A 13,663-nucleotide genomic window follows, 5' to 3' on the forward strand; every position below is an offset into this window, starting at 1 on the left:
GTGAACATTCAGACAGAAAGAAGAGGCAAGAGGAACACAGTGTTCAGATACACGTTGTTTTAGTAGAGGTCATGCAGGCATTTTGTTATGAAATACCTAAAATCATTAAACCTTGGTTTTATAACTCTTTATTGTAATTGGGTCAAACACAATTCTTAATATTTATAGGACAAGCAACACAAAAATAGTCACCTAAACTTGTATTTCCAGTTGGCTATCCATATATAAAAATCTATAGTCTGAGGAAAATTTCCCTGTAGTTAGATTTTCACCTGAATGTCCCACTATCATACATTTTAAAAGTCTGCTAGATTCTTTTAAAGGTGCATTTGTTAAATTACCATTACACTTAAAAGTTCACAGTATTATCAAAATAGCTGGTTGATACCATGTGTTTTGTGGTCAGAAAGTTCTAAAAAAATGCTGAAGTCAACAATGGTAATCTAGCATTTAAATTGAGGTAGACAGGTTAGTGTTTCGATTGGCTAGGGTTGCTTTTTCTCATTGCATAAATGGTTTTTTATTCTACACATAGTTAAATACATTAGACAACAATTAGAATAGTTGCTAGTTAGCATTTCTAGCAGAGAAGTTTGTTTTTAAAAAGTTAGAGCACTAAATAATCTTTAAAAAAACAGATTTTCTTTGTCATTATCTATTGGTTACCAAATTAATTGGAAATGTCATACAGAATTATCCATCTTCTTTATTATTTAACTTGTTATTTAAACCTGGAGGATAAAAAGCCATTTTAAAGTACAGTAGGTTTGATCAATCTTAAAATCAAGGTGTAAATAAAATGTGCAACAATCCCTTATCCTAGTCCTACTTTCCACCTCAAAGAATTACAAACTCACTGGAGGAATTTGTAGATTAAGACGATTGTATGTTAAGCATTGTAACCTGTCCACACAGTATTTTTTTTAAATATTGCAGCCATTAAGCATAGAGTTAGGGAGTCTTTGTGGATTAAATTAACACATCAGTACATCGGTGGGTACAGTATTTTTAAGAGAATCTGATCCAGCTTTGTTGAAATCAATGGAAAGACTGCCATTGACTTCAATGAGTTTTGAAATCAGACCCTATATACTTGACCGTTAAACAGCTTGGGGAGGGGAGTTGGGGGGGTGGAGGGAGGAGAAACAGACTGCTTTTGTGAAAGACGACCAGGGCCTAGATCCTCAAAGGTATTTAGGCACCTAACTCATTGATTTCTGTGGGAGTTAGGAGCCTAAATATCCATGAGGATCTGGGCCCAAGAAAACTTCTATACATTATTTGCATTACTTTGATTTCAAGAAGACAGAGACTAGTGACTGAAGAACAGCTCAGAAACTGGTCTTTGTTTCACTGTGGCCTCCTCCTCCTGCTCTTCTTCCACTGCTTCGACAAGAGAAGAGTAAGATGGGAAAGTCCCCCTAGTCTTAGGCTTCTTCCTTGAGCCTGCAGATGCATTAAGGAGCTTATTTAAGGAAGAAGTCTTCTTCAAACCCCTGCTTAGATCATAGAAGGGCATGTCATCAGATAAGACTCCAAGGAAGGTGCTGGTGGAGCTCAAGATGGAAGCAGCAATTTTTGGGTTTTTCTTGATTGGAAAGGCATGTCCGATACTGTTGTGAAGGTCGGGATCACCCAGCAGATGCCTGACGGCATAAGAGGACCCTTCCTTTAAGTAGTGGTGTGGCTTTTTCCCACTGTAGTCTCTCAGATTAACCTTGACATTGTATGTCTTGACCAATGTGGTAATGACATCTTCTCGGCCATGTATGGCAGCGATGTGGAGGGGAGTGTAACCTCCGTAGGACTTGGCATTCACATCGATTTCAGTGCCACCTTTCTTGGCCACCTCAATGATCTTCCCCACCATGTCACAGTTCCCACTCTTAGCTGCCCAGTGCAGAGCTGTGAACCCGGACATGAAGTCCCTTTTCCCTGCCAGATTGGCATCGGTCAGTAAGAGGCCATGAAGCCGCTGGGACCACTGGCCGGCGGTGGCTTTCACCAGCCATTCGTGCTCCAGAGATTCCAGGGGAACAGCAGCAGTGTAGCCGGTTTCTTCGCTCACCTTCTGAGTCTTTGACACCCTTCGCAGGTGGGGCGACCTGGCACCCGCCTCGTCCACCTGCCTCCTCTTCATGTGCGGGGATCTGGGGGAGGCCGGCTCAGGGAGGGCCAGCAGGGTCCCCACTTGCAGCCTGGCTGTGTCCTCAAGCTGCTCCTGCTGCCTTGGCAGCTCCTCAGCCCCTCTAGCTGGCTGCGGGCAGCGCACTGGCAACATGCAGGGCTTCTGGGGGGCCTCTCTCCTGGGGGGCCCGGCCACCCCCGGGGGGGGCCCAGGCGTCTCGCCGTCCTGGCTCTGGAACAGGCCCCTCAGCTCGGACACAGGCTTCGGGGGCCGGCTCTCCTCAGGGGGCGGCTCGGGGGCGCGCCCCTGCCCGCCTGCCCCGCTCTGCCCAGCGCCCTCCGCAGGCGCCTCGGGGGGCTGCGCCCCCTCGCCCGGCTCCCCCCCGGGCTGGGCTCGGAGCTTCTTCCGCAGCACCACGAACTTGGCCCCGTCCAGCTCCTTCACCACGGCCACGCTGTTCACCAGCGCCGTGAAGCGCTCGCGGCGGGCGGCTCGCTCGCCGGGCTCGCCGGCCTCCAGCAGCGGCTTGAAGCGGCCCCGCAGCTCCGCGCTCCGCACCTGCCCGCCGCGCTCCCGCAGGAAGCCCAGCAGGGCCGCCCGGCTCGGCTCCGGCTCCGGCTCGGCCATGCCCCGCACCTGCACCTGCGAGCGCTGCCTCCCCGGGCGCGGCTCTGCTCGGCAGCCGCTCCCCGCCGGGGGGTGGCGGCGGGACCGACCGCGAGCGGAGGTGTCTGGGATTTGTAGGCGAGACGCACCTGAGTGTGACCCCTGCGGCGCCCCCCGCTGCCTGCCCCGGGGAGCGCTGGCTCCGGCCCGCTGATCACGCCCCGCCGGCCGCAGGGCTTGGCGCGGTCCCCGGCCTCCTGGGCAGCGGAAGGGCTTGGCCGCCCGCAGCATGAGCACAGCGCATCGCCCCGTGTGGGTGGCACCCTGCGGGGCTTGTGCGATCCGGCAGCCTGCGCGGGGACTCCGCCGGGAGCCCCTAGCCCCGGCTCTGCTCGCTGCATCGTTACATGCGCCCGTCACCGTCGTCTCTGAGCACCGCCTAACTGCGGCCAAGGATCAGCTTGACAGACATCAGCGAGTTCAGCCTGGTGACTCCCTTCCCGCCCCCTGCACTGTCAGAAAAATACCCTCACTATCTCATAGGTAGGGAAATCGAGGCACGGAGGAATAGGGTAGGTAGCGAACACTGGCAGCTCGCATTGACTCCTCCAGGATCAAACGAGTGACTCACCTAAAGTCCCACAGTTGGGGCCAGTCTTGCAAGTGGCTCCACAAGGGCAGAGCCCTGCGCTGGCACCAGCACAGGAGCTGGGCCTGGATTCTAACTCTCTATTCTGGGTTGCTTGTCACTGAAAAGAAATTGATCCTTTTGGGGCTGACTCTTTACCTGCAGGGCCTGCCCCTCCCCCCCAAGGGGAAATGTATCCTATTTTGGAAATTCTGAGCAATCAGTTCAGCTGTCTGAGTTACCCAAGTCGGGGGGTGGGGTGGAGGGGGGAAAGGAGGATACAGCAGAGAACCACTTTTCAGTATTTTTTAAAAAATGCTTCATTCCCCAGGGGAATGCAGCTACCTGAGGAATACAATCCCACCCATTGTTTTGCCTGTGCTGTGCCTGTGCCAGCTAAACTACATAATGGTTGAGATAAAATGTAGAGATTTAAGGGCTTAGTCCTGAGAGATGCTGAGCAGCTACAATTGCCACCATCTAACCTATGTAAACACAACTCCAATTTCATTCACTCCATTAACTTTGGAAGGTAATTGAACAAAATTGTGTCTCATAGAACATTAGTTCCAGCCATGTGGAGATTGCTTGGACTGAGTTAAAGGTTTCATTAATTTGCTCTGCCCCAACTTTCTAAAATAATGATTTTTGTCTCAGTTATCATCAAATCGATGACACAGCTTTAGATATAATTACTTTGCTTCATAAAATCAGATCTTTATATTTCTGAAGAAGTTTCCATTGATATTTGAACAGCTGATCAATTGTGATTCTTGTGAGTTATAGACTCTCTTCTCTGCAAACAAGAAAAAACATATGAATTAAACTATATTATATAGCTAAACAATCTCTGTAACCCATTTACATTAATATTTCAGAAGGAAGCTTTATAAATACGTTGCCACATCTGTTATTTCTAATTGCATTTTTAATGTCTAAAATTATTAATTTTTTGTAAGTGGTTCAGAAAACTTCAAGCAACGTTCCCCTGACATCACTGGGTGCAGAATTGGGTCCAAAGGCCTTTTGAGAAGAAAGGAGTAAATTATACCCATTCCTCAAGGCTTATTTTCTTTTGATCACTCTGTTCCCAACCAGCTCATGAAATTGATTTTTGAATGAGCCACCAGTTTGACTGGAAAACAACAAAAGAGACTGAACATAAAATAAGTGGAGTCAGTATGTTGGGAAGGCAGAGATATAAAAGTAACTGTGCAAGAATGAATGGGAAAGGGAAAATAAATTTGTTTAACTTTCAGTGTCTTAAACTTGGAAACAATGTAGTATAAGCCATTTCTAAACCCTTCATATTATTACCATTCACGGTGCAGCCTTCCTCATGGTCTTCATCTTTCTGAGCTCCCTATTCCTCTACTCATCTGGCAGTGTCTTCCTTTCTTTTCCTCCACCCTCATTACTGTTGGTGCAAGAGCCTTCTTCTGCAACTCCCACTGGCTGCATGGAATATCCTTTTTCTATCTCTTCACCTTCTCTCTCCATTTCTTCAAATCTCATCTGAAAACATTTCATCTCTTGACAACAGCTGGCACTGAACCAGTTTCTCAAAGTGTCTGTGCTGTACTGTACTAATGTTCTCTCACTTAATTCTGTGTTATTTTATCAGAGCCTGTTGCTCTGTAATGCTCCTACATTGATTACTTCAAGAAGCTTAACACTGCCTCACCATGCTTGTCCTATTGTTTGCACAGTAACCACATACTTTGCTGGTGTTGTCTCTTGTGTATGGTATTTTACTAATGCCACCCCTGCATTAGCCATGCCTTTTTGTTTGTAGCAGCCCCTCGATGCTGGCTGGCTTACCGCAGAGAGCTAATAATAAATAAGCATCCAAAACTAATTGCTATGACTTGCTTTAGAGGCTGGTTATTAGAATCTAGTACAGACATATGAAAGCCTCAGAATTCATTTTGCATCCTTTGTGTTGCAAACCTTTCCTCTTACCTTGTGCGTATCTTTCACTTCTTATGTTCTGTCTCGCAGAGAATGAACAAGAGGAATATGCTAAGGGAGAAGAACTAAGGACGATAGGGTTTTTGGAACCACTTGCCTTATTTTACAAACATTTGTGGAGAATTTGGTGGCATTCCAAGGAGACACTGTTGGCACTGGTTAAAGTCAAGCAGGATGCATCTGTGCTCAGGCTGCCTCTACACAGAGAGCTCTGAAAATCTCTGCCAGTCTCTCTGGAAATCAGTGCAGTTCACCGGTGCTGACTACTGCGTGAGCATGCCTGTAGGCTGGCCTGCTGTCTGGACAGCTCCTGTGAAAGTGACAGCAGGTTGGATCTCAAAAATCATGGATACCTAGAGATCCACATGGATGCTGTTGGATCTTTGCCCACTGTCTCTGCATTGTTCCCCTCACCCAGCAAGTGGTTGTCCCCTGACCATCAGAACCCCATCTGCAGAAGCTTATGAAGGTTTACTACTCAGCTTAGGGGGGCAAACGCTCCACATTTGACCAGCACTGTAGTCTCATCCCAGCCCATCCTCTCTCCACACAGAGACCTGTCATCTTGTGGGATGGGGAAAATGTGCTACAGAGCCGATACACCTCCTGTCCATGTTCCTCAGCTGGAATCAGTGGATGCGGTGTCTCCTTCACCCACAGAAGTGGAGGGGAGCATAGGGCCATATGATGACAATGAAAGCACTGGAAAAGTGTGCGGAAATGTGTCTTGCATTGTGATGGACGTGAATTGGTTTCCTCACTTTAACTACTCTGTCCTATAAACTCTTCCCACAAGTTACTCTCTTCTGCACTGTGACTAAGGGCTTGTCTACACGTACAGTCCCGCCATAGTGCTTAATGAAGAAGCTACCTATGCCAACAGGAGAGCGTCTCCTGTCAGAGTATGTGGCTGTGTCGACAGGAGAAGCTCTCCTGTCTACACTGGAGGTCAGGTTGGTCTTACTACGTTGCTTGGGGAGGGGGGATTTTCCACACCCCGAGCGATGTATTAATGCAACATAAGTCAGTAGTGTAGATCAAGCCTCAGTTACACATACTTGCCCCCCCCCAGTTATCATTATGTTAATGGGCGTGTTTCCCTTCACAGCCTCTCATTGACTGAGTGTCTGTTAGAAGGTTGGTACTTACGCCTTGCACCAATTAAAACAGAATACAATATACCTAACTAAGCGGTACCATTTCAGACCTGTGCTCATTTGTTTGTGTCCTCAGCCTTTGTCTGGTTGTGTGTTTAGCGTCTTTAGACTTTAAACTCTTCAGGGCTTGAGTTGCCTCATTTCTGTATTTGTACATGCCCCAAGCACAATAGGCCCCCCAGCCCAGTTGGGGGCCTTGTGGGTACTACTATAATAAATATTTAATAATAATAATCCTGGGGTGATGGAAAATTGTGTTGTCACGTGGGGAATCCTCACTACGCTATTTTTGGGTTCATGCTGCTACCTCCAGTTTTAATTGGATTTAAAAAAATAATGTCCATTTGTGGCTCGCTGGGTGATCCTGGGCTAGTCACTGCACAGCTCTGTGCCTCGGTTTCCCCATTTATAAAAGGGAGATGATAATACTGATCTCTTTTCCAAAGCACTCTGAGGCCTACAGATGAAAAGCTCTATATAAGAGCTGGGCATTATGAATTAGTATTGTAGGATGGCAAACGCTTGGCTTGGTCTTGTTCACTGACACGTGGTTCAGACCTGGTGAAGGTTATCCATTTATAGACAAGTCCCCTGGGCTTTTCTATCTGTATGGTGTTTAGTTTATTTCTCCATAACTGATTAAGAAGTAGACTGAGTTACAGAAATGATGCTGACTGATGATGTCTTTGAATACCACCATAAATATATTCAGGCAAATCTTTTAATACAGAGAATAATCCGGCTTGAACCGTATTGGTGATGCGGGACCTAGCTCCTTTGAAAATTCCAGCCTTAAGGGGAAATTTTGCCTCCCTCTTTTTCCTTTTGCCAAAAACCTTAAAAGTGCATATTTTTGGAGTGGTTATTTATGGAACACTGCAGGCTGCTTCTCAGATGACTTCTAGCCAACTGTCTTGGTGCTTCCAGTTTACCAGCTAGGACAAAAGAAAAGTACAGAAAACGGAAAAAAAATCTTTTCATTTTCTGCTACTTATATTTAAAACCAAACTTTACAGCTTGCTAACTCTATATTGCAAACATTAGGGAACTGTCCCCCTTTTAACATGTTTGACCGGGAAGTATTGTGGGTGTTTGTGAAACATCGCAGCCCTAGGGACCCATCAGTATTGCCAATTTAGCAAACACACCTAACAGTGGGCATTTTGCCATTATCCTCAGTGGAAGGAGAATAGTATTGCATGGTTGCAACAATTCATATGATGCAACACCCGAAAATGAAGTGGGAAATCCAGCATCCACATCCAGGCTGTGCAATCACAGTACTATCTGTTGAATCTTCAGGGTTAAGGTGGACGCCTTGCCAGTCCAGTACTCCTGCTCCTTGGCACAGGAACTCTAAAGCTGTTTAACAGAGAAGCCACGTGACTTTGCTCTGAACTGTAAGAAAGGTGAGGCATCATATTGCAATACAGAGGAGAAGAGGCAGGAAAAATGCAAGGATGAATGGGCAGGGAAGATTCCAATCTTCCAGCCTAAGGAGTGTTGGACAGGAGAATCCTGCTTTAGAGAAGATTGCAGATTTCCCTTTGATCTGTATGGCACTGGACACTGATTAAATTTGTACCTTCAGTGTGGAAAGGTAGATTTTTCTCCTATATGAAATCCAACAAGAATGACCGAAGCCACAATTTTCCAGTTTCCTTGTTGATATTTCCCTGTGAAACAAAGGGTGAGTTATGTGAAGGCAAAGAGCTCTTCCTTTGTTCCAGAGAGAAATGCAGTAACTTTCAATGAATACACAATCAAACAAAAGTCTGGGAAGGAGGCAAAACATCTAGAGATAAAAGGCATTATCTGATGGAGGAGTAAGGCTCCACTGCAACTCAAGGGCCAATTCAAAAGAACATTACTAAATGGACAACAGCAGGCAGCGTTTACATGATATTTTCCATGTTACCAAAAGTTTATATTTATTCAAATGATTGCCTGTTGTTCCACACAGATTAATCTCCTGATTCTGCCCCCTGCTCCTCTTCCCACAGTAAATAGCCCCTTAGTCACAAGTGTGACTCATTGAAATTGTTGGGATTACTCACAGCATCAGCTTCAGTGAGGGTGGGAGAACATGGCCCTTTATGATTAGGAGTCAGGGGATTGGGTTCTGTTCCCAGCTATTGGGGCGGCTCTATGTATTTTGCCGCCCCAAGCACGGCAGTCAGGCGGCTTTCTGCGGTGCACGAGCGGGAGGTCTGCCGGTAACACAGATTCGGTGTCCCCGCCACCGAATTGCCTCCGAAGCTGCGGGACCGGCAGACCTCCCACAGGCATGCCGCCAAATCCGCGTTACCGCAAATACCGAAGGCTGCCTGACTGCCGCCCTCACGGCAATTGGCAGCCCGCTCCCCACGGCTTGCCGCCCCAGGCACGCGCTTGGTGCGCTGGGGCATGGAGCTGCCCCTGCCAGCTATGCTGGTTACACGCTTTCAGATCTTGGGCAATTCGCTGGGACTGCTCCAAGGAGTAAAGTACAACTCAAGGTGTGTGAGGAGGGAAGAATGGGCCTGATTTTCAGAGGAGCTGAGCACCTGCGGCTCCCATTGACTTTAACTGGAGCTATCAGTGCTCAGCACCTCTGAACAATCTTATAAACGCAAAGTATTATCACTATTACTAATGATATTCAAAACCACTCAGCTCCTGAGTGGTCTTGAAGCTAAAGCAACGATTGTGAAGCCACTCCAGTTCAAGCCATCTTGCAGTAAAACAAAGGCGGAAGGAACCATTTACGGTCCACAGAATGTTTACTTGTTTGGCCTGTGTTGAATAATGTGGAAGAAATCAAATCCAGCCCCCATCTTGGCCTGTGCAGATGATACAGGAAGATCAAGGGTTTTATCCAGCCCTGAAAAATATGTAACCAGGTACAAAAGGGCTGCATGTGGCTTTGGTATGGCATAAATGTGAAAGCTAGGAAATTAGGGGCAGGACAGTCACTTGCTCAATGCGCCTGCCCAGGGGAGTAAAAGGCCATACGGTGCCTCCTTTTCTCTCCTGCATGGGCTACCAGCATCCTAGGTCACAATGTGCGGGGCCGGGGGATAAAACTGTCCCAGTGGGGCTGCTGCTACTCCTTTGTTTCTGTGGGTGGAGTCCTGTCCCTCTTACTCCCAATGCCTCTGCCAGCACATCTGATTGGAGCAAAGAGGAAATCTGCACCAAGTAAAGGGTTGGTGCAGATCCCTTCTCCCTCTCCCAGGGCAAGGAGGGAACCAGGGACCAAAATGTGAATCTTTGGCTCACTAGTGGCTCCCTCTTCTGTTCATGGGGCAGCTAAGCTTACTCAGGGCTTGTGACAAATCCACAATCTAGCCTTAAGTAAGCATAACATTCAGTAGGCAGAAATACTCCACCAGAGTTAAAGATCCTGGAAGGAACGCCCACCCAACTCAATAATAATATACATTTAATTCCCGAGTGCTTAAGAACAATCTGCAGAATGATAGGTGTCTTGAAACCTAATGGGTCTGAGTCTCCTGTCTGTTACACCAGTTCTACACCAACATAAAACCATTGAAGTTAACAGAGTTGCATTGCTGTAAAGCTTGTGTACAGGAATAGAGAATCAGGCTCCCTATCCTTAGGAACAATGTGTCCTCTGAAATAATAAGGTGTTAAAAATAAAATCCTCATGCTGTCTATCTGTCTCTCTAGGCATTTATCCTGTGCTGATCCTGGGGCAAAGCACGTATCAACGAAACCCCTTTTGGTGCAGCCAAAGAACATGAGAAGAGGCATCAATCTCAGAAAGGGAAAATGTTTCAACAATCAGGCACCATCTTCACTACAAATACAATCAGGTCACAGGACCCAGCTACAACAGGGTGGTCCCTTGACCCAGTTACCATGTCTCTGGATTTTTCCCTTTCCTTCCTCTCCTTTTCTCTCAATCTTTACTTTCTTTGTGCCTGATCCAAAGCCCACTGAAGTCAACAGAGTCTTTCCACAGGCTTTAATGGGCCTCCGACCATGCTCGTTTTACCAGGGGGAAAGAATCTTAATTGATTTACTAAGTGCATCCCTATTCAGCAAATCACTTATGTATATGCTTTAAGCACAGAGATTGGCTTCAGTGGGAATTAAGCATATACTTAAAGTTAAGCAAGTACTTTAAGGGCTTTGGTAAACTGGGGCCTTAAAGATCACCTGCAAAGAAAAGAAAAGAAAAGTTTGTGGTTTTTTTTTCATTAATTTATTTTGCTTCTTTGTGATGTAATAAAGAAGGTTTCCAAGGTTTTCTTTGCCTTTTTAAGAAATCTGACTTTTGTGCACATTAGAAGTATCAGGTCCTGACTTCCCTGTTTTTGCTGGAGGATTCCTTGGAGGACTGGAGAACTTGTGGGAACGAGACGCCAGAAGAAAGCGGAGACAACAATCTGAGCATCTGTGAGAGGAGGGGACTTTTAGTGGGATTTTTGCTGGTTTGTGCTAATATCTATTTAATTCAAACTCCTGACAAACAAATGGGAGGGGAAAGCTTTGTTGGCGAAGGACTCAGCAAGCCTATTCCATTGGTCGAGGTCTGAGACAGTTCCCACTCCAGTTCTCAAAGCCTCTATCAACACAGCGAAGACAAGACTTTGTATCCTTGTTAGTTCTAAGGTACTAAAATTATAGAACAGAACTTTTTATTTTTTGGAGGGGGGGGACAGGCAGGGAGAGAAAATAAACTAAGCAGGCCTACTTTATACAGCATAAAAAAAAAGCAAAAAAGGGCATTGGCACCCTTTTTTTTTCAGCTTACATTTAAAAATACAAATGAAGCCCTGGTCTTGTATGTAAGCAATTTTGGACTTAATCCAACACCCACTGAAGTCAGTGGAATAACTCACATTAACTACATTGGATCAGGCCCACGGTTAGTTCCATTAAAGTGAAAGGGACTACTGACAGGCATAAAGTTATGAACCTGGTAGAGGGTATTCAGGATCAGGCCATAAATGTGTTTGATAAAGCCCATATTCAGGAAAGAACCTGTAAAAATGACATCTTGACAGCCTTGCTGTCAGAGTGCAGATTAACAGAGCAGGAAACCACTTGGAAGTGAATGTACAAACGGGAGATGGGGTCAGGAAAGACAAAGGAATATATCTGCCAAAAAGCACTGGGCTTATCATCCTTCTTTGATGTAATCCACAGTGCAGCTCACTCAGAGGATACCTAATTAGAAAATACCTCCAAATTGCTGCAGGGAAAATACATCCTAGCACTTTCATCATAGGACCTGGTTTCTGTAACAGAGACTAGAATGCTTATTTCTGATGACCCTTGCCCCAGTCACTCCAGTTATCTCAGCTACCTCTGATTTTCATATCCTGCGGTTTTATTTCTCCAGTTTAAGCACAGTCACATGCTTCTCTGATCTCCTGCAAAATGATTCAGGAACAATGGGAAGAATAAAGGATCATATGGATTCACTCATGATTTTATACACCTACTGTACCACAGCAAACCGGCTCAGTACCGTATAATGTAACATTACCTCATTATTATTATGTTGTGGTAGTACCCAGAGGCCCCAGTCAGGGATCAGATAACACATGTAAAACACACACCACACAAAGATGGTCGTTCTCCAAAGAGCGTACAATCTAAGTATAAGATGAGAGGTAACAGGTGCATACAACAAATAGACTGGTGGAGTACAAGCTAACCGTGAGATAGACAGTGACGGGACTAACAATGGTCTCAGTTTTAATTTGTTCATTGGTTGAGTGCTCAGCTCTTCGAAAGTTTCACTAGTGGTGATACTTACATACTTAACTGCGGGAGGTGGAGAGGTTTGTGAGGTTTAATTCAATAATGTTCATAAAGCATTTTAGATCCTCTTATGGAAGGCGCTAGGGAAGCTATTATTGTTTTAGCTTCTTTTAAAAGACACTGCTGAAACCAGTGTGCTTTTGTGGGTACATAATTATTTATTCTCAAACACCCCAAAAGCATGCTAGGCATGCCACAGAAACAGATAACAAAATACATGAAATACAATGTTAAAAAAAATTAGGCATCTGCTACAAATGGGGAGGGGGAGAACTGTCCGATCCCTTCCTCCTTTGTGGCAGAAAGTGGAAGGTGGGAAGTAAATGAGGAATGAAAAATTTCAGCCTCAGTGGTCAAAGTTTGACAACGATATAAGCAACTGAAAACAGGATCTTATAATGGGATGTGCCGGGCAACCTCAATACAGGTCGTGCTACTGTAACCCACACACCTCCTGGGTGTGGTGTTCTGTCCCATCTAGTGGCACCGAGACCACTTAAAGAGAGAGATTAATGAGTTTGCTCTACAGCCTTAGCTAACAGCTAGTGGGCTTTTAGCTCATGTGGTAGAGGCTCATGCATCAAGCTCCAGAGGCCCCAGGTATGATCCGTGGTCTGTTAGCGTTACAAGTGGAGGCTTGTCCAGGATTTTAACTGGGAAGTCTCTGATATTCAGGATGTGCTTCCTCAGCTAGGGGAAGTATGTAGCCCACACGCCTCCTGGGAGTGGTGTTCTGTCCCATCTGAGACCCCTTAGAGAGAGGGCGTTAAATGAGTCTGCTCTATAGCCTTAGCTAAGAGCCACTTGGCCATGCACTGAGGTCCCCGGTTTGATCCCGTGGCTGACAACTGGGGTCTGTCGGTGTTATAGTACCAGTCCTGCTAATAATATAATTACAAGGCATTATTTGTTAAGTTTTAGCCCTGCGCAAGTCGCCACTCTCCATGCGCCAAACAATTTACAAGCTGGCAAGACAAGATGCAGTGGGAGAACCCAGCGGAAAGCCTTACTCCAGAGCACTTCCCCTCTCTGTGATGTGACTGGACTCCTTCGCCTCCTGGCAGGCCTGGTTCCTCACCTGCTTGCTTCACTATTACAGCTAAATGGCCGGGGCCTCCTTCGCGCCTCCAGCGGCCCGTGGCAGGAGCACGTTCTCTCCTGGCCAACCCTCTGGTGCAGCCCGCACATTCCAGCGAGGAGGGAGGCGGGCAGGGCTCCCCGTTCGACTCAGGCTCGCTGGGGTTCTCGGCGGCTCCGGGCCCTCCAAGCCCGTGTACTGATGCCACTGGCTGCGCCCAGTACTAAAATTAACCCGTCTCCGGCACAGGGTCCGCAAGGGCGCGGGACTACAACTCCCAGCATCCCCCTCCCACCCACGGCGCGGCACAGCCGCGG

At 46.6% G+C, this 13,663-nt stretch overlaps 1 protein-coding gene across 1 annotated transcript; it reads right to left on the reverse strand.

Moving 5' to 3' along the window:
- Positions 1-631: 631 nt before the first annotated feature.
- SOWAHA (sosondowah ankyrin repeat domain family member A) lies at positions 632-3,190 on the reverse strand (the record flags this gene model as incomplete). The annotated part of the gene is given in 4 exon segments (XM_045028249.1): positions 632-2,911; positions 2,913-2,949; positions 2,951-3,075; positions 3,077-3,190. Coding segments are annotated over 4 exon segments (1,875 nt in total), but the record flags the coding sequence as incomplete, so codon positions are not given.
- Between the last annotated feature and the right edge of the window lie 10,473 nt (positions 3,191-13,663).

The sequence above is a fragment of the Mauremys mutica genome, chromosome 8 (assembly GCF_020497125.1).
Source record: "Mauremys mutica isolate MM-2020 ecotype Southern chromosome 8, ASM2049712v1, whole genome shotgun sequence".
Lineage (NCBI taxonomy): Eukaryota > Metazoa > Chordata > Testudines > Geoemydidae > Mauremys > Mauremys mutica.